Source organism: Antechinus flavipes, chromosome 6 (assembly GCF_016432865.1).
Source record: "Antechinus flavipes isolate AdamAnt ecotype Samford, QLD, Australia chromosome 6, AdamAnt_v2, whole genome shotgun sequence".
Lineage (NCBI taxonomy): Eukaryota > Metazoa > Chordata > Mammalia > Dasyuromorphia > Dasyuridae > Antechinus > Antechinus flavipes.
In genome coordinates, this window is record NC_067403.1 from 13,186,147 (window position 1) to 13,208,830 (window position 22,684).

The window sequence follows — 22,684 nt, forward strand, 5'->3', positions numbered from 1 at the left end:
GAGGTGGGTTAGAGGTCCAGATCTATGGTTTTATTTTCAGGGTAAGCAAGTCCCAGTGTTGAAATTCCCTTCACAGATAAATCAGTAATTCTTTCATGCTTTTTAGTTTAGAGAATTGCCTGGATCTCAAGAGATTCATTGATTTGTCTGTAGTCATGGCTAGCATTTGTTAAAGAAAAACTTGAATCTGGGTCTACCTGTCTCCATGACATCCAAGGCGACGCCTATGGCTACCATCTCCTGACCTTTCCCTCCTCCCAACCCCCTAGAGAAAATTGCATTTTGGTTATTCTTCATGCTCAAAGAGGATAAAAGGAGATATGGGCCTGAATTAAAGCCAGAGAGATTTTATTGACCAATGGGCTACAGAAGGAGATTAGAGAATCTCTATCCTGGGAAATCTTTAAGAAAAGAATAATGGACCATTCTCTGTCCTAAGTGATTGAATATTGAATTGTCTGAAGTGGGGTCAAGGACCATATCCTCCATTGATGGAGTCTTTTTTTTTAACCATTCTAGACACATGAACAAAAAGAGTGTTTGTTTTATAAAATGCATTTATTCAAAAAAATATATTGGTAACCGAACTATACTAGCCCCAAGATATAAAGAAAGAGCCTTTTGGCATTTTCGATTTCCCAGAAATAGAAGGCCCAAGAGTCATCTACATATTTATCAATATTACCTATAGCATCCTTGAAAAGAAATTCAGAAGGCTTCTCTCTCAGCCTGCAGTCATATGAAAGAATTTCTACAGTACTGAATTTAAAAAGTTACAGAATAATTCATAAGCCCCAACTCCCTCCTGTCGGGGACCCATACAGCAATTCCTCTTCTGATCCGGGATGAGGAAGCTTTACTCTCCAGAAGTAAAATGCTCAACACTGTGAAGTAAATTATTGACTACCAGATATCTTGTTGCTTGCAACAACTTCGAAGTAAGAATTTGACTTCCATTGAATATTTTATTTACCTGCAATTCATCAAAGGATAAGGACCAGGCTAGAATTTACAGTCAACGCATTGTTAAGTATATTCCAGTCTCTCTTCAGCGGAGACTTGGTGGTGGTAAGTGGGCAGAGGGAGCTATTTAAAGCAGAGATTGCCAATCCTGCCCTCATGTAGCTTAAAGCCTAATAGGTGGCTAGAAGATGCACACAGCTCATTAGTATATGTTAACATATATTATATTAGACAGGAGCAAGCAAAGTCCTATATAAGCTCTGAGGGGAAGAATAGCATTATTGAGCAGGGGATTTTAGGGGAAATAGCATCTGAAGTGAGCAGGAAAAGATGGGGAGGGAAGTAGTATGTGAAGAAAGGTTAGGAGGGTTAGATGGGTTGAGGTTCCCCTCAACCTTTTAATGTATCTTTTTCGAGCCGAACTGGGTTTTGGGGACCATCTTGTTCATTTCCATTTTATAGAGAGGGAGATTCGGACTCAGACACATGAAATGATTTGCAAAATGGCATTAATTTCACAAGACAATAAAGTAACAGAATGGGAACTCAAGTTCCTGTTTTTGACTTCTAAATCCAAGGCTTTTTTGTCCATACATTGGTACCTCTCTATCCTTCCGGGATCCTCAAGCTACAGCCCACGGGCCAGATGCAGCAGCTGAGGACGATTATCCCCCTCACCCAGGGCTAGAAGTTTCTTTATTTAAAGACTCACAAAACAAAGTTTTTGTTTTTACTATAGTCTGGCCCTCCAACAGTCTGAGGGACAATGAAGTGGGCCCCTATTTAAAAAGTTTGAGGACCCCTGCTTATATCTTCATATCTTCTCACAAGTAGTGAGCGGATAAAAAAGCTCCAGACTAGTTCAAATCAATTCTACAGACATTTGTTAGGTTAAAAAAAAAATGAAAGTCCCTGCCCTCCAAAACTTCTATTCTGTTGGTGGGTGGGAGATACACCATGCCAAAAGTTCAGGTTTAAGAGTAACTCATAGTCCCGTGCCTCAGATTTAGGGCTTAATGTGAAATAGGTCCCAATCTAATGGCTACTCCCCAAATAAGGGGCAAACAGGTGGCACAGTAATTAGAGTACAAACCCTGAGTCAACACGAGTTCAAATGCAGACTCAGACACTTTACACTAGCTATGTGACCCTGGGCAAATCACTTGACACCGCATGCCTCAGTTTCTTCATTTGTAAAATGGGCTCCGAGAAGGACAATTTTCTTTGCCAAGAATACCTCAAATGGTGTCATGAAGAGTGGAACATGACTGAAAATGACTGTAACAAATCCCCCAAATATCCCTTTCTCTTTGACTTATTCTACCCCCTACTTTCAGTTTGTAGCTTTTGGCTGGTTTCTACAAATGTTAGGAAGCTATAAAATACTCAGGATAATAATGTCCAGAGCAGGTATAGAACTACCTTGATTCTATCCCCCAGAGAATACCTTGTTTTGAATTGCAATTATCTTAGAATTTAACTCGGCCATGTTTTAAATTATGTTTTCCCTATTCATTTCTAGTCTTTCAAAAACAATCATGTTTTTTTTTTTTCTCTATCTTTTTTTTTTCTTTTAGGAATTGATTACTACAACAAGATGATAAATGACCTTTTAGCAAATGGCATCACACCCGTGGTAACTTTGTATCACTTTGATTTCCCCCAACCTTTAGAAGATCAAGGGGGCTGGAAAACTGGGGCGATCATTGAAGTTTTTGACGCCTATGCCCGATTTTGTTTTGGCACTTTCGGAGATCGGGTCAAACTGTGGATCACTATAAATGAGCCCAATATCCTTGCTCTGTTTGCTTATGAAAAAGGCATGTTTCCTCCAGGTGTCCCTAACCCTGGAATCGGAGCTTATCAGGCAGTTCATAATATGATCAAAGCTCACGCCAAAGCCTGGCACAGTTACGATTCTTTGTTCAGAAAAAAGCAGAATGGTCAGGTGTCCGTAGCATTGTTCTCCCCCTGGGTTGCACCAGCCAATCCCACATCTGTAGCTGACCAGGAAGCTGCAAAAAGGGCCATGGTCTTGGCCCTAGATTCATTTGCAAAACCTATATTTATCGATGGTGATTATCCCGCTGAACTGAAGTCCCGGGTTGCCGCCATGAGTAAAAAGCAAGGTTATCCATCGTCAAGACTCCCTGAGTTCACAGATGAAGAAAAGAAAATGATCAAAGGGACTGCTGATTTTTTTGCTGTACAATATTACACGGCTAGCTTAGCAAAGCACCGGGAGAATTCAGGGGGAGAACCGAGTCTTCTCAATGATATAGAGGTTGAAGTATTCCCCGATCCGTCCTGGCAGGTTTCCTTTCCTGGCTCTTGGATCTACGTGGTGCCATGGGGCCTTCGGGAACTCTTGAAATACATTAAGGTAAATATGTGTGCATTCAAATTTATTTGCATCCATGTACATACTCATACACACTTATGCAATGGAGGTGTTGGGTAGAGAAGAATAGGTTTTCTGTCTACTGTTGGGCAATAAAAGTTAAATGGAGGCCATTTGGGACTAAGATCTCGAAACCAAAGATCAAAAGTTTGGATCTAATGGAGAGTGAGTTGGGGATGATCACAAGGGAGAGAGAGAGAGAGAGAGAGAGAGAGAGAGAGAGAGAGAGAGAGAGAGAGAGAGAGAGAGAGAGAGAGAGAGAGAGAATCTGATCCATTCTTTGCCAATTCAATCCAGCAAAAAGTCATTAAAATCTACTATGGTAAAGGCACTGAATCAAATGGATTTAACATGAACATAGAAAACCAGGTTATAGGGCTGGAAGGAAGCTCTTGTACAGTCTTTTCTTCCTCTGGGGGAGCTTTTTTGGTAGTTGAAGGGTAGGGGAGATAAACAAAAAGTTTCTTTGGACATATACACATATTCCTACCATCATTTTCTAAGGAAATACTGAGAGTTGTAGACTCCATAAGCTCCTTGAGGGCAGGAATGGATTTATTTTGGGCATCCCAGGTGCCTAACACATAGCAGATGTGTAGGAAAAGCTTCGAGAACCGAGTCAACCTGGGCAAATGTTGTGGGCCAAATGAAAGTTGTCATAATCCAGAGAGTTTGGGGAAATGACTTCATAGATGCTGTGACCGTGAGCTTTGAAAGCCATTATAAGGATAGCAAGAAGCAGACACTTTCCTTGATACCGCATGGCACATAACATAGCCAACATGCACATTTCAACTTGTCAGTCATCAGGCCCCCCTGCTGCGGGGTTACAGGGGCTGCAGCTGCCGGCAGCACCGAGGGGTTAAGGAGTAGTTACAATAAGCAGATGCTGATGCAGGGAAGATATTTCAGTCTTCTCATTAAAGTAAGAGTCATTTCACTGTCTTCATGGATATTTGCACAATTTTGCTTTTCCATTGTTAGTCATAAAAGGTCAGCTCGTGGAAAATTAAGTTAATAGGGTCAGTGCGATTTGATGAAAACTAGTTTGGGGGTTGTAGATAAGAGAAGATAGAGGGTAATGCACCTGATTTTATGAGCTTTTTTTACATCTGTTCAGAATAAAACTTCTGCTCTCTTGTTCTAGGATACGTATAATAACCCTGTAATTTACATCACCGAGAATGGATTTCCCCAGGGTGACCCTGCTCCACTTGATGACACTCAACGCTGGGAGTATTTCAGACAGACAATACAGGAACTGTACAAAGGTACCATTTGAAATGATGAAAGATCAATTGTGCAAACTTAATATAATTTTCCTATGTGCCTATTTGCATTCAGCAAAGACCAATGATTTTTGAAGCTGAAATTCATGTAAATCAGGATAAAGCAATGTGATTAGAAAGAAGTATTTAGGAAGTAGGAAGGTGAGTCATTTGAGTCTATCGTCAATCTCCCAGAATAGAATCAAAGAGAAAACGAACACCTGTTGGACTGGTTTTATGAGGCTGATCCCAAAGGAGAGAAGAGCACGACATTTTATTCCCCAGAGATTATCATTTACCAACTCTCATATTTGTTTGCATATTTTAATAATCCACATGCCAAGACACAGCCTGACAGATAGACAATGAAAAGGTCTTTTTAATTAAATATCGGAGCGGTAAGCTTCAGAGTGACACGATCGCCAACGAATATTTTTATTTAAAGGGATGGCCGATTAACTCAGGGAGGAACACTTCTCGCTGTGTCAGAACTAGGTATTGTGTTTTAAAATATTAATGTCTTCTGATGATTAAATTCTCCTGAATTCTCTTCATTGGTAACCAGAGGTAAAAAAGTGAGACTTTCCCCATTGCTCTCTTTCATTTATCCCTTTCTAGTTATCCTTCAGGTTTTTGTGAGCACTCAGTAGAGTAGACTCTGATCATCACGAATTTCAGTTTGTGGAAGGAATGAAATAAATTGCCAAGAATATTTATTTTCTAGCATTTAGTATAGTGTCTGGTATATAGTAGGTGCTCAATACATACTTACTAATTAACACTGCCGGGGCTGGGCTAATTGGATTCCTTTACCTCTAGTCTTCTGCCACTTTTGATGTTCATGAGGAACAGATATTTTATCACTATATAAAGTTATTTAATCAGTAATATAAAGCCTTTCAAGTTTTCTCTGCAAATAAAGGGGTTTGTTGAAGCACAAGTCGGTCATATTTTAGCACGAGATAGTAATTCTGAAGGTTAACATTAAAAGTGAGTGATGTTATAGGTGATGTGGAGACGAGGAAAGGCTAGAGAGGTACGGGGAGCAGGGAATGGATGCCATTAAAAAACCATTCATTTCTCTAAAAGGATGTGGATTCTAGTAGATAGAATCCTAAACTTAGACTTAGGACGAATAGGATTCAAATCTATCTCTGATAGTTCTGTGTTACTTTATACAAGTCGTTCTCTGTATCCCAGATGACTCCCTAGGATTTAGCTTTTTAAGTCATAAACTGGCTATTTTCTATATTTTTGGAGGAAATTTCCCTAGCAGTCTGAGGATGTTAGTGGAGGACTTTTGTCTTGTGGTTCCTAGGGTCTTTCTTAACTGCTTTGGCCTAACCTCGGACTCAGGTGAGCAGTCGACTACCTGAATGTGAGGGACCATCTTGCTCTGCGACCTTGTCTAAAATGCACATGTCCTGGTCCTGAGTTTCTCATCTGGAAAACGGGGGCTGCACAGACTTGCTTCCTTCCCAAAGCTCCCTTAAGGCACGGCTGATGATAATGATTGGCACGAATTCCATAAGTAAAAAGCACCAGGTGAACGGTTAAAAATAATAACCAGCCAAATAAGACATTAGCAGGAGCGCTGTAGGTGAGAGCCTAGCCAAAACCCAGGGAGTCAGATGGATGATGGTTCTGTGATTTCCGTGAACAAATTGTTCCCCCCATCATCACATAGAAAGATGGGCTCATAATGGCACTAGAGTTGAATCAATGACGTTCTCCTGGAGGTCTTGTCTCTCTCATTAGAGAAAATTCCACGGCACTTAGCAGAGCAGTAAAAAAGTAAGCTGATGTCTCCATTTCTTTTGGGGGAAAGGGGCAGAGAAGGAATAAAAAAATCCATTTTCTTTCTTTTTTTTATAGAAAAGACAAAGAAATCAGTTTAAGATCAGGTTACGCTCTCTGTTACATAAGTATATTGGAATAGTCTCTGAATGTCTAGACACAAAAAATTCCCAAGTTGGAGGATGGATAGATCACCTTCAAGTAATTGTCCTCGGCACCTGTTTCTTCTTTACAAATGCAACCTTGTCCTTTTTCCAAACTGCTTTCCCCGAGTTAGAGCGAGCGTGATGTTGCATTTTGTTTTACCCTCATATGGGGGGAAATGTCTTTGGAACAATGCAGGTCTCATTAAATGTATGGCTTCCCCAGGAAGCTCACCATAGATGTCATAATGTTGGCTCTCTGGCTATTTCCAGTGGGAGTTCTGTTGAGGAGGGAGTAGCAATGTCCCACTCCATTATTATTGTTGAGAGGGTTGCCAGAGTGGATAAAAAGTCAAAATGTTGGCAGGAGAAGCAATAATCTGGCAAGTGGGTACCCGGGATAGCTTTGTCATGTGAGTATCTGGCCTGTTTTTGACAATAGCTGGCATTGCTAAGTCTTTAAGTTCCTTTAAAAAAGATCCTAATACTCTTATCTTCTTTTTAAACCCTACTCTGATCCTTGATTCTCTTGGGGGATTTATATGGATCTATGCCCCATTATAAGGTGAAGGGGTTGTTGAGACTGGGCCAGGATTTTTTTTTTGTCATTAGAAAGTAGTGACTCTTTTTCTGGGGATGGAAATTTCTTGGAAGATGATCTGGACCCAAGAGGAGATTAAAAAGATTGGGGAGAACCAAGTGGCTCTTCCAGAGATATCTCTGTATGAACTTGAATATCATATTTAGAGAATGAGGGTAGATGTCCTTGCTGTTATTTCAAATTGTGTCCTTGCTGTATCAAAGGGATTACGGGGGGAGATAGAAGGAGAAGGAGAAACGTCAGAAAAATGATTTTGGAATTTCCCTTTCCTATGCTGCTTTCTTCTGCCCCCTCCAATAGTTTAGTCCAGTCTTTGCAGAAACTGACTCACACATTTGGACAAATATATCAAAAATGGAAGGGGATACCTTAATACATTAAGATAACATGGGATGATGTTGTAGCATAAAGAGGATTTGAAATTAGTTAGCACTTAGTAGAAATAATTAGGTCTGAAAGTGACTATAGGAAGACAGCATCCTTAGGCTAAATGGGCTCATAAGTTCGACAGTTACTTGGATATAGATTGGGGTAGGGGGACATCTGATCAGTAAAATTACCTCTAATTTTTATGAAGGTTTCCTCCCAGAAATCCTTTAGCACAAAGCAGAAATAGGATCTAGATGCTTAAAAATTTTTTTTTGAGGTGATTGGAGTTGTGACTTGCCCAGGATCACTCAGCCAGGACTTGTTAAGTGACTGACACCAGATTTGAACTCAGATCCTCTTGACTTCAGGGCTGGTACTTTATCTACTGTACTTTGAAATCTTGATGCTGGAATATGATCGCTATACGAAATCACCTTTCTGGGTTGAAAAATGAGGATAATAACAGAGACTGACCTGGCAGGGCTATTGTTTTATTTATGTGCATTTCCCTCAACCCTTCGCACAGGGTTTCATACTTAGTAAGTGTACAATCCATGTCCACTGAATTAAATTGAATTGTAAGTGTGTAATGGCCACCTGGTATAGAAGGTCAGGATGCTAGACTTGGAGTTCCGAAGACATTGACTCAAATCTTACCTGAAACTTATTAGCCACATGACTCTAGGCAAATCTCTTCATTTATTGGAGCCTTCTTTTTTCATGGAAAAAAAAAGAGGGATGCTTGTAATACTCATCCCACTGGAAGGTATGAGGGACAAAAGAGACAGTGTATTCAAGATACTTTGCAAACCTTCGAACACTATGCAATGACCACTTATTATCATCAGAGTAGCCTGGTGCAGTATTTAGGTAACTGTCCTAAAATCATGAAAACCTGATTTTAAGTCTTGATTCTTTTACATGAGGGCTGTGTGACACTGGACAAGTCATTTAAACTTGAGGTAATTCCCAAAGACAGAGTCGCTTGGAAAGTAGTGATCTGCATTGGTAAATGGAGTTTCCTTATCTGGGAGCACCTATGCCAATGAAAATCACAAATTCAGATCCTGTCTTTATATCATCATCATCATCATCATCATCATCATCATCATCTTCATCATCAATCGTTATCATGGTTCGATCCCAAGAAATGTCAGTAGGTGAATCATATCTATAAGAAATGAAAATAAAGAGCTGGCAAGGCCATTTTCCTTTCCCCAAGAATATTTTCCACACTAGCAAAAAAGCCTGATTTTAGCAACTTTGTGTGCCAGCCCAGCTTCCCAGTCCAGTGCCATGCCTGAGCTAGCACAGCGGTCTATGATTGCAGGGAAGGTTTGTTAATGACCAGCTTTGGACTTTTAATGACAAAACCCCACAGCAAGATGTCATCGCTGTTATTGAAGACTTCACTGAGAGTGTTGAAGCTGATACCTTGTAACAAGAAGGTTGTAAATCTTAGAGGCTCCATTCTCTACCCTGACAAGATGCTGAGAAAAAAAAAATATTCTGCTTCTTTTGGCTGGACTCCTCCCGCTTCCATCCTGCGCCCCCTCCATTTCCCATGCAAGAAGGAAAAGTGCCCTGCTGCTGGTTAGCTCCCTAGTCTGATTCCAGGGCACAAACAACCTAGGGCGTTTAACTGGGTAAATTGTGTTAAACAATTGCAACCTCCAAATGAACATTAAAAATAAAACAAAATGACGTGAAGAACGAACCTCCGATCTAAAGAAAGGTCTCAGACGTTAACGTATTGAACATTCAGAGAAATGTAGCAGAGATCCAGAACTGAAAGGAAAATGTCAGTTATAGATGCCCTCTGTGGCCCCAAATCATGTATTATTTTAAAGGGGACTTTGAAAATGGATCTTGTATATATCTCTATCTCTATATCTACACCTACATCTATATCTATATCTATGTCTACATCTATGTCTATATCTCTATCTATCTATAACATCTATTTGCCATTTTGGAGTCTGTCTGTATATATATAGATATGTGTGTGTGTGTGTGTGTGTGTGTATGTGTGTGTATGTGTGTGTGTGTGTGTGTATGTATTTGAACATTTTAGAGTCAGTCTCTTCCACTCCTCCATCTCCTATTCCCCAATGCAGATGTATCCTGAGAACCATTAAAGAGCAAGTCAGCCCTTGTGATCTGAGCTTTTGTGAGCATCCTGGGGCAGGATGACAAGCTTGCATTGCATAGCCCCCTTTGCTAAGAAGCAATTTGAAACAGGGAAAAGGGCTGCCAGTTTGGGAGTTAGAGCTCTTTCTTCTCCAATATACACACTATGAGTGATTTTGGAGGAGTAGCTTCAGGTTTTTGTTTCAGTTTTCCAATGTTCAAAAGCAGAAGTTTGGTTTAGGTGCCTTCTAGCTCTCAATCTAGAATATGAGAATGTTAAGGCTAGAGGAAACATTTGAGGAAATTTGTTTCAACCTTGTTTTGTAGATAAGAAAATTTAGGCAGCTGTGAAGCTCAAAGTAACATTTTTAAATACCTAAAATAAGATATGTAGAATTATAAAGGGAAATGATTATAACAAAATACAAACTATTAAATCAAACTAAACAATCAAAATCAAAATCAAACTATTAAAAACAAACCCAGAAAAAAATAAGTTCACTGGTCCCAGGTTAAGGACCCCTGGTAGAGGAACTGAATGGGTATCCATAAATCACAGTACTTCTTGTTTGTGATAAAGCCAGGGGTAGTAATCCCTTTTTTCATTGTGTTTCAGTGCCTATAAGATGGGCACACGTATCCCTGTGGAAACAGAAAATAGATAATTTTCATGGTCTTTAGCTATTCCTTGCATACTCCTGGTTTCATCGATGGACTTTAGCCAATTCTCTTTTCTGTGGGTGTCCATTAGTCAGGGACTTTGGAAGTTTAAACAATCATTGCTAGGAATGGGGAAGAAAGAAGATCTATCAACATAGGGGTGGGGGTGAGGTGGTGGATACAAAAGCATCTGGGGGAAAGAAGTGCTATTGGACCTAGGGATGGCATAGTCAAAGCGATCCTGAACACCGCACTTGTTCCTGACATGTCAAGTAATCAGGAAAGTCTGATTGTAATGATGTTCCTGAGCCAGGAGATCCCCTAAGTATCAATTTTCCTTTTCTGAGAGCAAATAATAAAAGTTCCACAGCAAAACACTGTTAACCCTTTTGATAGTGAACCTGATATAAGAGGGAGACCAAGTAAGAACTGAAAGGATTTTTTTTAAATCTCAAGATGCAACTATTCATTGACCAAAGGTGTCAAGGACAAGATTTAGTAGCATATTTTGTTATAATTGTTTACCATTTCCCAGGCTACGATGTAAACTTTGAGGCATCAGGATTAATTAATGGGAGAAATTAATTAATCAACTAATTAATTAATGGCTTGGCTGAATTGTTTTCTGAAACCATCTATAATTATGCTCTCTACCTTTGTATATACATTGTCACGCATTTATATACCTAGCATGAATCTGTCCAGCGGCATTCTGGCACAGCAGTCCAGGAGAGAGAATGTTGATCCGGCTTCAGATTTTTGCTTTGATTCTAACCGTATAACCCTGAGAAAGGCACTTAACCTTTATAAGTTTCAGTTTCTTCATCTGTAAAATGAGAGAATTGGATTAGATGGCCTCCCTGAGAGACTCTTCCGGTTCTAAATTAATAATCTTATGATAAGCTCTTGGGGGTGGGGGTGAGGGCGGGATCCTTCCGACATCTGTAACCAGAAATGTGGACTTGAGTACCAAATTTTGCTATACTCTTTAAAAAGATGATGATTCCATTTCTAAATCATTTTTAAGGTCAAGAAATAGTTAAGTGTTTCCTTCTTTGCTGGAATACATTGAAAATGAATAGCACTCTTCATCTATGAAGCAAGTTATCACTTGGAGTTTGTTGGGTCAAAGGGGTCACCTCAGACACAAGTTAAACAAAGTCACTATAGATCGCATAAAATCTCTGACAGGAAATTTAATGCATCGAATCAGCTCCAAGTATTAGTGTAAAATCCCCAGCCGAACAACTCTTGGCCAGTTACCATCACGAGTAGTAAAATCACATTTCAAAACACGGTCAGACGAAGCACTGCCTAATCTATCAAGTTTTAAGGCACTTCAATATGACCATCAAATACCTTCTCCATAAAGTGTGTTCCTTAATTCTGTTAGACTGAGTAATAATTTTAACTTTTCCTTAAATGTGACTTTATCATTAACCTTTTGTTCGAGTTGTATCAGATTGAAAGGCTCACAGTCCATGGCAGTTCCAAAATTAGACTCTTGTCAAAAGTCCATCCTGAATCATTCTTCAAGTTTGTGACTTGGTTGTTCTGCTGAGCATTTTTGTGATCTCAGGGCATATTCTTAGCAGGCCTTTTTTGTTTCCTCCCATTTTCACTTCCTAGTGCCCACTTCTTGTACACATAAGGGAGATATTAATCTGGGAAGGGAGCTAAAATCAGTCCCCACTAAAATAAAAATTGATTTGTTTAGGTTTGTCCCTAAAAATGGTCTGAGCAGAGAAAGGAATGATTTCATAACTTTGAAAAGTGAAACTCTAGTAAGGTACCCCATAGGAGAGGCTGAGCCAATGATATCCTTTCAGAACTGCTAAGTTTAGTTTGTTCTTTAACATGAAAGTGTGGGGTTTGCTATTTGTGGAGTTTAACTGAATTCAACAAACATTTATTAAGCACCTACATTGTAAGAAGAATTGGATTAGACCCTGGGGACTAGAAAAGTAAAAACAAAAGCCCCTCTTCTCAAGGAGCTTATATTCTACTGGGAAAAAAAAAATGACCAAAGCCAGATAAATAAATACCAAATGTCTACAAAATAAAGACAACAATAACTCTGAGAGAATATGGAAAAAAGCGTACAGTGATTCCCTAATCACCCATTCCTTTGGCAGATTAATGAAGTCTGGGGACTCCTCAGAATAACATTTTTAAATGCTTGAAATGCATGAGGTTGTACATCTACATGTAACAAATACAATGTTAAAAAGAAAGCACGCTTATATGATCAAATGATTAAAGAAGTTTCCCCTCTCCTTTTTTTTTCAGTATCAAAGAATTGAAAACAAAGTAGATGCTTGCTGATTGAGAAATGGCTAAAAAAAATGGTATTTAAATATAATGAATTGAATTTAGTTACAAAATGATGAATATAGAGAAGTGTTGGAAAACATTTGAACTGATGGAAAGTGAAATAAAAAGAACAGGGGAAATATATATATATATATATATATATATATGTTGAATACAATGAAGTTAGTGGAAAGAATAATAACAACAAAGCAGTATAAAGTGAATATTGTAAAATTATAATAACCAAGTTTGGCCTTGTACAAGTATGATACATACCTCTCCCACTTCTTTGCAAAGATAGTGAAATATGAGTATGGGGACATTGCATATAATGATAGATCAATTTTTTAATTTTTTAAAATGTTTTTATTCCATAAAGTATTCCCAGATTGAATGTAAAATGTTTAATGTTCATTTAAAAAAATGAGTTCCAAATTTCTTTCTCCCTCCCTTCTCTCCTCTATTTCTTGATAAGACCAGCAAAATATTCATTATACATATGAAATCATGCAAAACCTAATGTCAGATTAGCCATGTTGCAAAGAAACACACACACACAAGAAAAATAAAGTTTAAAAAAAACTTGCTTCAGTTTGCACTAGATCTTTTTTTTAATGTTTTAGTTTGGATTGACTGTTTTTTTCCACATTTTAAATTCTTTGTTAAAGGAGATGACTTTCAGGGAGATAGAGGGATATATTGGGAAACAAAAGACAGCAAGATAAAATTTTTAAAATCCATGCCATTTGCTATATGTTTGTTTCTGAATAAAATCATTTCAAAGCCTGAAAAAAATGTACTTCTATCTTTATTGTTTTCAGAGATTAGCTTATTATGCCACATGAAAGGATTTAAATGCTCTAAGAACATATATTTAAAAATAGTTCGGTACCATGGATAGATTGTTGGACTCAAAGTTTGGAAGTTCAAATGTCTGTGAATCTGAAAAAGTCTTTTCGAGTCTGGGACATGGGAAACTCTTCACAGAGAAGTTGCAAACTCGTGTGGGAACCTGGAGTTCCCATCCTTGAAGAGATCCCAGATCCTTCTTGCATTTTCATGAGAATATGTGGCTCTCATTGGAGCATTTCAAGACAGGAAGCTCTCTGGTGGACAGTAGTCTATCAACAACAGTTTTGTAATATGTGACACTTCCTAATATATCAAGTATACAGTTATTTTGATTATCTACTTATCTGTCTACCTGGTGACTGCACCTGGGGGCTTTGGATCCTTGTCATCCATGCATTCCCAGTCTATGTCAGATACCTTCCATGTCATTAACCTGATCACGGAATCACAGAGCAGACCAAGGGGTCATGTGGTCAAGCTCCTGCTGTTAGGCAGGCAAATAGCTAAACCATTTCCATCAGATGGATGTCTATTTGTTTCTTAAAGATTTCTAGGGAATGAAGCTCCCCAGCCTTTCTCAGGAATCAATTATAGTTCTGACAATAACTGAGTCACCTCTTAACCTTCTTTGTTCCCACCGAAATAAAGAGACATACCCATATTTAAAAATATATATTATATATGCATATATATGTGAACATATATATATATATATATGTCATATATATATATATATATATGTCTATACAGTGGCTGTTCTTTGTACATTGCAATTTTAAAAATTGCATGTGGTGCCTGAAAATGTAGCTTAACTGACATATCTACATATAATAGAAGTGGTTGTTTCTTTTATTATTCATTTGTACTGTAGAACTCTTGGTATTTGCTATATGAAGGGGTGTTTTCAACAAAATGGACTGATTAGAGAGAAGTGGCCAAAATGGTTTGTTTGTGCAAAACTGAACTGGATGTCATATCCTAATAAACATTCTGGGCCGAGTCTGGAAAGCAGTCCATCAATATATAGATATGTTATAATAACTAAAAAAAAAATGCCGTAATCCTAGCTATTGCAAATTAACTGTTATTTTATTTCTGCCAAATATGTTTCGCACTTGATAATACCAGGTTTGGCTTAAGTGACTATTTTAAATCTTCTGGGAACCATGATTTTGAACTTTGGTACATTCAAATGGTCAATTACCGTGTTTCATAGAAGTTGCTTCTGTAACAAAATCCTCACATTTCCATAAGTACAGCATGAGATCACAGAGCAGAACAAATGAATTTATGTTAATACAAAGAGTTTTTGACTTAAAAACATTCATACTGTCAATCTCTGGCTGTCTGCCCCCTTGATACATTATTAAACAAGGAGAAACCCTACCATTTTCTGAAAAATGTGTGTATTGACCAAAGAACGAAAGGTTGTATTGGTAATAACCTTTTCCCTCTCTTTTTACCAATCCCGGTTCTTGGATATCATTTATGAATGCAAAGTCTTGGAGCTTGAAAGATATCTAGAACTTCCAAGATCAGTAAAGCCATTGTCATTGTACAAAGAAGGGGAGAGAACTCCAGAGTCTCTGAGGACTTTGCTCAGCATCATACATGAAATTAATCCAATGTCTGAGACTAGAACCCAAGTTTCCTAGTGTACACTGTAGTATTATTTCCATTCCATCCAACTCTTTTTTCATAGACGATTTCCCCCCAAGGTACGATGTTGAAGTTCCATTGTGCTCTCCACCCATGTGTTTTTCTCAGAATTTTTCTTCCTTCCTTCCTTCCTTCCTTCCTTCCTTCCTTCCTTCCTTCCTTCCTTCCTTCCTTCCTTCCTTCCTTCCTTCCTTCCTTCCTTCCTTCCTTCCTTCATTTTTTCCTTCTTTCGATATATATATGATTAAAATAACACAAAAAATACTATCCTCAATAATTAGATAGGCAATGTATGAATTGCTAAGAAATCTGAATTTATAGTCTATTTTTAAAAGAACTATTATTTTATTACTTCTAGGTTCTCATATAATACCTAAAGTTAATCTACAGGTAATGGTAATTGGGGTAATTATCAGGGCCAGAAAGGAAAATCCTTCCCTGGAGGAAGAGCAATAGAATCTGAATAAAAATTTGGTCAAGAATGAATCCAAAGACTAGGCCAGATTGGTGAATAGCTGGATCAATATTGAGATCTCTTTGAAGAACAGAAATAGAAGCTAGAAATAATGTAAATATATACTCATAACTATATGCATATGATATGTATCCATTTGCTGTTTTAGCCTTTCTTTGTATTCCCACTACTTGGCACAGTGCCTGGAACATTGGTGCCTGACATTCTTATTGACTTGACGTGCATATATAATCATGTATGTAATTTATTGCATACAAATATGTATGTGAAAATTAACACTAACTGAAACAAGGAAAAATAAATATGTTTATTAAGATAATAAGCTTGTGAACTTTTTGACGAGTTTAAATACTTTTAAATATGACTCTTTGCATTAATCATTTGGTTTACACAATTTTGGGCTGCGTTCACAAGATTTTTGACCCATTCTTTAATGTTTTGATCACAGTGGATGTTAAGTGATACCAGTTAATTTTTCCAAGCCTCGTTGTGATTCTAATCCATAGGTTTTCAATCGAGATTAAATCAGGTGAGTTCCCAAGGCAGTGAAATATGATTCTCTCCCTCTCTTGGATAAGAGCTTTCTTTCCACCTCTTAATCATACATATATCAAGGCTGTCATGCAGGATGGTTTCTCTTTCGAGGATTTTATAATATTTTGTAACAATGCTGTTTCTCAGTATTTTGTTGTTGTTTTTCAGTCATGTCCAACTTTTTGTGACTCCATTTGGTGTTTTCTTGGTAGAGATACTGGAGTGCTTTACCATTTCCTTTTCTAGTACATTTTACAGATAAGGAAACTAAGGCAAACAGGGTTAAGTGATGTGCCCAGGGTTATATAGTTAGGAAGTATCTAAGGCCAGATTTGAAGTCACAAAGATGTCCTGACTTCAGGCATTTTGCCCACTGAACCACTCAGCTCCTCCATTTCTCAGTATATCAACATGTTTATTAGAGTTCATCATTCTCTTTAATGGGGACAGGATTTCCAACTTTACTAGAATTAGAAAAAAAATCTTCCAAACATTTTGGATAGATCCACCTAAATTTCCTCTGACAACAGTATAGCCTTTAATGAAATGGGCTGGAAAAAAAGACTTTTTCTTAATCTTCACCATTCCAAACTTTGCATTGTCTTGACCACGATCAATGGGTTTCTTTCCTTCTTAGAAACAGCAGCTAACTTTTTAACTGGATTTTAGTGTTCTCAAGAAATATGACACTAGAGGAATAACTGTGTGCCTTTGGGTGAGGAACCTACCCACTATCTCAGTTTCTTCTTTTGGAAATGGGGTCTATAATAGCACCTACCTCCCAGGCTTAATAGGATCCAATGAGAATTTTGTCACTCTATTGCCACGATGCTTGGGGACATAGTAGGCATTTTATAAATGCTAGCTACCATTATTGCTAGAACTAGTCTTGCTTTCTTATGATGTTATAGAGGAATCAGGAACAGCTTGAGCTGTCACATCCCTCTGCATGTCTGCTTTTCCCTTTGGATTAACTCGGCTATTTTGCAGTAGGGGTTTGTCCATTCTTAGTTTAATTTTTCTCTTTGAATCATACTCCCTTTGGTGTTTTGTTAAAGCTCATCTTGTTTCATTGTGGACTTAAATGATACTTGAAATGTTTAAAACTAAGGGCTAGTCCAATATCTTTAATAATCTAATAACAAAGTATGCTCTTTAGGACTTATACATTACACATTTCCTTCCACTTTAAAAACTATGAAATTGGGAAAAAATAGACATACACACACAACAAAAGAGCACAATGAAACTCATAGGCAGGGTCCAAAAATTCAGATCTCAGCTGACAGAAAACTAAAGGTGAAAAATATAGTGCGATACTATATCATCTGTACAGGTCAGGTGTTTCAATCAGTCTCACATCATAAGAAGCACATGATGATTGCTGTAAGAAAATGAAATCACAATAAAAATCATTGCTTATCTCAATTAATTTGTATATAACTGTAATGTTACCTTTGTAGTCATATATTTTTGTATGTGCAAAGTGTCCAAAAAGTCTTAATGCCGTGCTAGCCTATTAAAATTTAGAACTGCACTAAGACTTTTTGGAATCTGTATCACACAGACACGCACACCTAGATAGGAACTGGCTGATCACATATATTTATATTCACATATATCATTCATATTTACAAACACACATGCACATATATAGATTTCTATATTATATGTGCTAATTTTAGATAGATGATGTGATGGAGAGACAAAAACAGAGAAAAACAGAAAATGAGAAACAGAGAAGAAAAAGATGGAGAGAGATAGAGAGAAACAGAGGAAATGAGGGAGAAAGAGAAAGATTCAGAGAGACAGAGTGTGACAGAAAGACATGGACAGAGAGACAAAGAAAGAGACAGACAGGTAGATGGTCATTACACAGATAGATGCTCTCTCTGGCTCTCTGACTCCCTCTCTTTGTGTGTTTTTCTCTATATCTCTGTTTCTTTCTCTCTCTTTTTGTCTTACACCCACACCCACACACCCACAGAGGTTCCATGACTTTATTGGGATAGGGAATTCCCATATGGCTTTCCTGCACTTTCGTCTTCTGAGGGAGCTGTCTACAACACTCATTATATGACTTCTTGAAGATCCCATAGTTAGTGTATACTGAATAAAGGGAGAGAGAATAAATCTAGTGCAGGAAATGGTGCCAACAGATGAAGGACTCACAGAAAGGCTCCATGTAGAAGAAGGTTCTCAAGCTCTTTCTGAAGAGGGTTCGCTTTAAAGCCAATTTTCAAAGTGAGGATAGAATGAAGTTGCAAATATCCACCCATGAAGGTGTTTTCCAGTGTGATAAATGCATCTCTGATTAGGAACTTGCCCTAGTTTGGCAGGGCCTCTCTTTCCTGCATTCTTTGATGGCTTAGCAGTAGTCTTAGATAATTATAAGTAGCTACTCTTACACCTTCTTTAAGTCAGGATGCTGGAATTAGAGGTTGGGAGATTTGAGTTCAGCTGGGTGCCTCTGGGCAAGTCATTTAGCTTCTGTTTTCCTATTTTTATAAAGGCGATGGTAATAATGACATCTGTTGTAATGATTGTCGCTTTACAAACCTTAAAATATAATATAAATGCTAACTATTGTTGTTACCAATATACTATTACTAGACCTTATTTGGTCCAGTAATAATAGAAAAAAATCCCTCAAGCTTTACTGATGTTTTTTATCACATTTTTGGATCTATCCACCTGAATCCTTCCATTCTGGAACTAAGTTGTCTTTAATAACAAAAATATAACAAAAAAACCAGGTGTCTCAATCAGCCTTATGTCATCAGAAGCACATGGTCATTGCTGTAAGAAAATGAAATCACAATGAAATCATTGTTTATCTCAATTAATTTGCATATTGTTGGAAAATTTAAGTTGGAAAAATGCAGCAGGTTAAATATGAACAATCCAGTGGCTGCATCTGGGAATGAATACCATATTCTGTGTCCTGACCCCTTCAACATTCTACTATGTGTTTTCCAAAGCCAATAATGCCTTTCCCACATTTTAAAAAGAAACAATAAGAAAGTAGAGTGTGTCTAGAGAATGAAAAGGTGTGATTGAAAGAGTTCAACATATTTAAACAGAAGGAGAGAAAATCAGGTTGGAATGCTCACTTTTCATATATTTGAAGGGTTCTCATGTGTGACTATGGAGAGCCAGACTAGGTCCGGTGCTCTCTTCCGATTGTAAGATGTTACCCATCCTTGAGAATGTTTAAGCTAAGAGTAGACAATTGTCCATCCGATGGATGTTTGTGAAGGTGCTTCCATTATCAAAGTTCCACTGCCAGCAAAATGATCTCCTCCCATGACGAATCCCCATTTTGCCTCCTTCTTTTAAGTTATGCTTTTCTCCCTGTGTTTCAAAGATGGAGCTCTGACTTAGCCATTTTCCCTTTTTTTGTTCACTCCTCACCCACAGCTGCCTTGAATTTTAGCATACATTCAGGAGTTTAGCATGCATAAGATCTGCCTTCATTTAGTTATATACTCTGCAGAGATAAATATTTTTGCAATAGAATTGAACCTCTGTAATTCCCATGGAAGACTAAAACAACCATTGTAAATTATAGTCTGGGGAGAATTATAAGCGAGTGCATGCACTGTTTTTTAAAAATCTAGGCTTGCACACACTTTCTGCAAGCATTTGATGAGAAACCTCCCCTTGCTATACTGGTGGGGTGAGGATAAAATCTTGGTGAAATGTTTTGTGAGCAAATCAGTGACAATCCCATCCCGGAGTCCATCAGCTACGAATCCATTGGCTAGGGTTCATTCCTGTCTGAATTTTTGATTACAGCACAAGCATAGACTCTGTCTTTCAAAACTGAGAAAGAAGCGAGTCCAATTCTCCTCAGTATCTGTCAATTCCGGCCACCATGGAAATAGGGCTAGGCATAGAGAATGGACCTGGAAACTCACTCACTTAGGGGACTCCTGAGAAAGGAAACTACGCATAACAATGTGGGTGGGAACCTCCTCTCTAATTTATATTCCTTACAAAATTGGCCAGATCATGAAAGCACAAAGTGACTCTCTCAGTTCCACAGACAGGTTCTGTCAGAGACAAGACTTTGACCTTTTTCTTAGCTTTGCCTCGGTCTCTCTATCAATATCCATGACTTCTAATGACTATTGTGATCATGAACAAAAATGGCGTCCCAGTGGATTTGAAGAGTCTTTGTATTCTTCTGAGTGCCTCCATTTATCAGCAGGGGAGTGATTTAAATTCCAATAATAACAGAACCCTTCATATTCAATTTTGTGTAATATTTCAATAAAATAGAGAGAGAAGTAGTAAGATTTAATATGGTGCTGGATTTGAACACAGAACTTGGTTCAGATTCTGCCTTTGACACTAGCTAAATGACTATGAGAAAAGTCATCATACCTTTCTGACATTCAGTTTTTACCTCTGTAATATGGAAATGCCGATTCTTAAACAATGCATCTCAATGGTTTGTTACTAGGTTCAAAAGAAATAATGTTTGTGAAATTCTTCACAAACTTTACAATGCTACATACATGTGTTATTATAAGCTATTGAAAGTCTTTTTATTTAAAAAAGAGACTTTTTATAGCTGAAGATGCGGTTGTATCTTCCTCTTGCAGAACCCTCCATGGATGTATCACATTCTTGGAGACAATTACTGAGAATTCTAAAGAACCAAATTATCCTTGCTGACCCTATAATGAATGGACCTAATCCAAAGCTGTATCCAAAACCTTGCTTAAATGTTGTCCATTGTTCTGCGTAAGGCATACTATCAATTTCACCAAGATAGTTTTGCTGTGGAAGGAATCATTTAACTATGATGATTATGCTATGGTAATTATTTATGCAGGCCAGAAATATAATTTTAGTATTACATGTAAGTTATTTTAAACAAAATAATGAGATATGGTGAGGAAAGTGGATTATAAATGCTCAGATCTCTGTTCTAGTCCCAGTTAGATAACTAGTTGTATGAGCTTGGGCAAGTATTCCTTTCTCTTGGACTCATTTTCCACATTTATGTAATGAAGTGGTTGACCTCGTTATCTCCAAGGTCCCTGTTGGAGCTCACATTTTCTGATTCTAATGCTCAGCTTTAGAACAGAACGAAAAGAGTGAACTAAAAAGAATGACATTGAAAATTGACTTCTTCTGGAAGGAAATTTTATATATTATATCTATATCTATCTATCTTTTATACATATATCTATATCTATATCTATCTAGCTATAAACAAGGACTTTTTATTCTTTGGTGGCATTTTTACTATTTTTCTTGACTTTGGTTTTTTCCTTTGTGTAGACAAAGAAAGGGAGAAGAAAATGGCAAATGACTTCAGGGTCTTTGCCAATGTCCATGGGGCTACAAACAGTCAGTCGTGATTGAACAGCAATAGAGAAATAGAGAAAGCTCTGAAATTAGGAAAGAAAGAGCAAAACTGGCCACTACTTAGTTCTATGGTTTATACAGGAGAGATACAACTAGTTTTTGAGAAGTAGGCAGCCTGTGTTACGGGGATGTTGAACTAAGCTAAAAGGTAAGGAGGAATCTCTGGGAAGGCTTTTGGTCAGACCTGATAGTTCCCATTGAGTCTCTGTTGCTGGGGAAGCCGAAACTGGTGGATCACTTGAGTTGGGGAGTTTAGAACTGCAGGTATCCTGACCAAATTCAGCACCAATATGGAGGACCCTGGGGGGTGGAGGACTATCAAATGTCCTAAGAGGGGCAAACCGGCCTAAGTTGGGAAAATGCAGCTGGTTAAAGCTTCTGTGCTAATCGCTGTTGGAATTAGGCCTTTGAGTGGCCTTTGTACTTCTAGTCTGGTGACCTAGTCTCAAAAAAGAGAGAAAGAAGTTTTTTGACTAAAATTTTAAGATTTAGAGGGAATTACATCAAAAAGGAATATAAAGGAAAAGCTTAGCATTTGTTATCAAGGTGATTCATTGTACCTTAAATATTTTGTTCTTTCAAAAATGTTTTGGAATGGCTTCAATGAAATTGAAGTTTGTTTAATTTTGCTTAAGTTCCACCATTTCAATAAGCAATTATAATTTAGATCAACAAATCTCAAAGGATATGTCTAACCACAAAACAAAACAAACCAAAAACAAAACACTGACATGGGATAAATTGTAAAAGCCCCATCTAGAGAGAAGGGCAAACCTCTAGGATGACAAGCTAGTAGGTAAATCTTCCTGAGACAAAGTTTTGGCTTTTTATGATCTAAAGTATGATCTCTAGAGAAGGCCAGAAAGGGTCATATGTAATAAGACTTCTTTTGGACAAATAACCATTTTTTGGAGGGAAGGTGTAATTTGTTTCCATCATGTTTATGTTTAAGCCGAGCTACCATGCCCTCGAGCATTGGAAAATAGGTTATATTTTTAGGGTGTGATATTGGGACATTAGCTCAAGTGGCATTTTAGAGAGGAGAAGGAATAGGCAAGACATGAAACCTTTGTTAAGTGTTTCCTTGGTGGAGTGCAGAAGTAGGTGATTAAGTTCCTGTCCTAGAGGACCTTACAA

General features: G+C 37.8%; 1 protein-coding gene across 1 annotated transcript in view; it reads left to right on the forward strand.

Annotated features, from left to right (window-relative positions):
* The window catches only part of LOC127540253 (cytosolic beta-glucosidase-like), a 98,657-nt gene that overhangs the window by 26,808 nt on the left and 49,165 nt on the right, over positions 1–22,684 (forward strand). The window contains exons 3-4 of the mRNA XM_051964860.1: positions 2,541–3,346; positions 4,512–4,635. Coding sequence (XP_051820820.1) covers positions 2,541–3,346; positions 4,512–4,635 — 930 coding nt within the window. The remainder of the gene's footprint in view (positions 1–2,540; positions 3,347–4,511; positions 4,636–22,684) is intronic.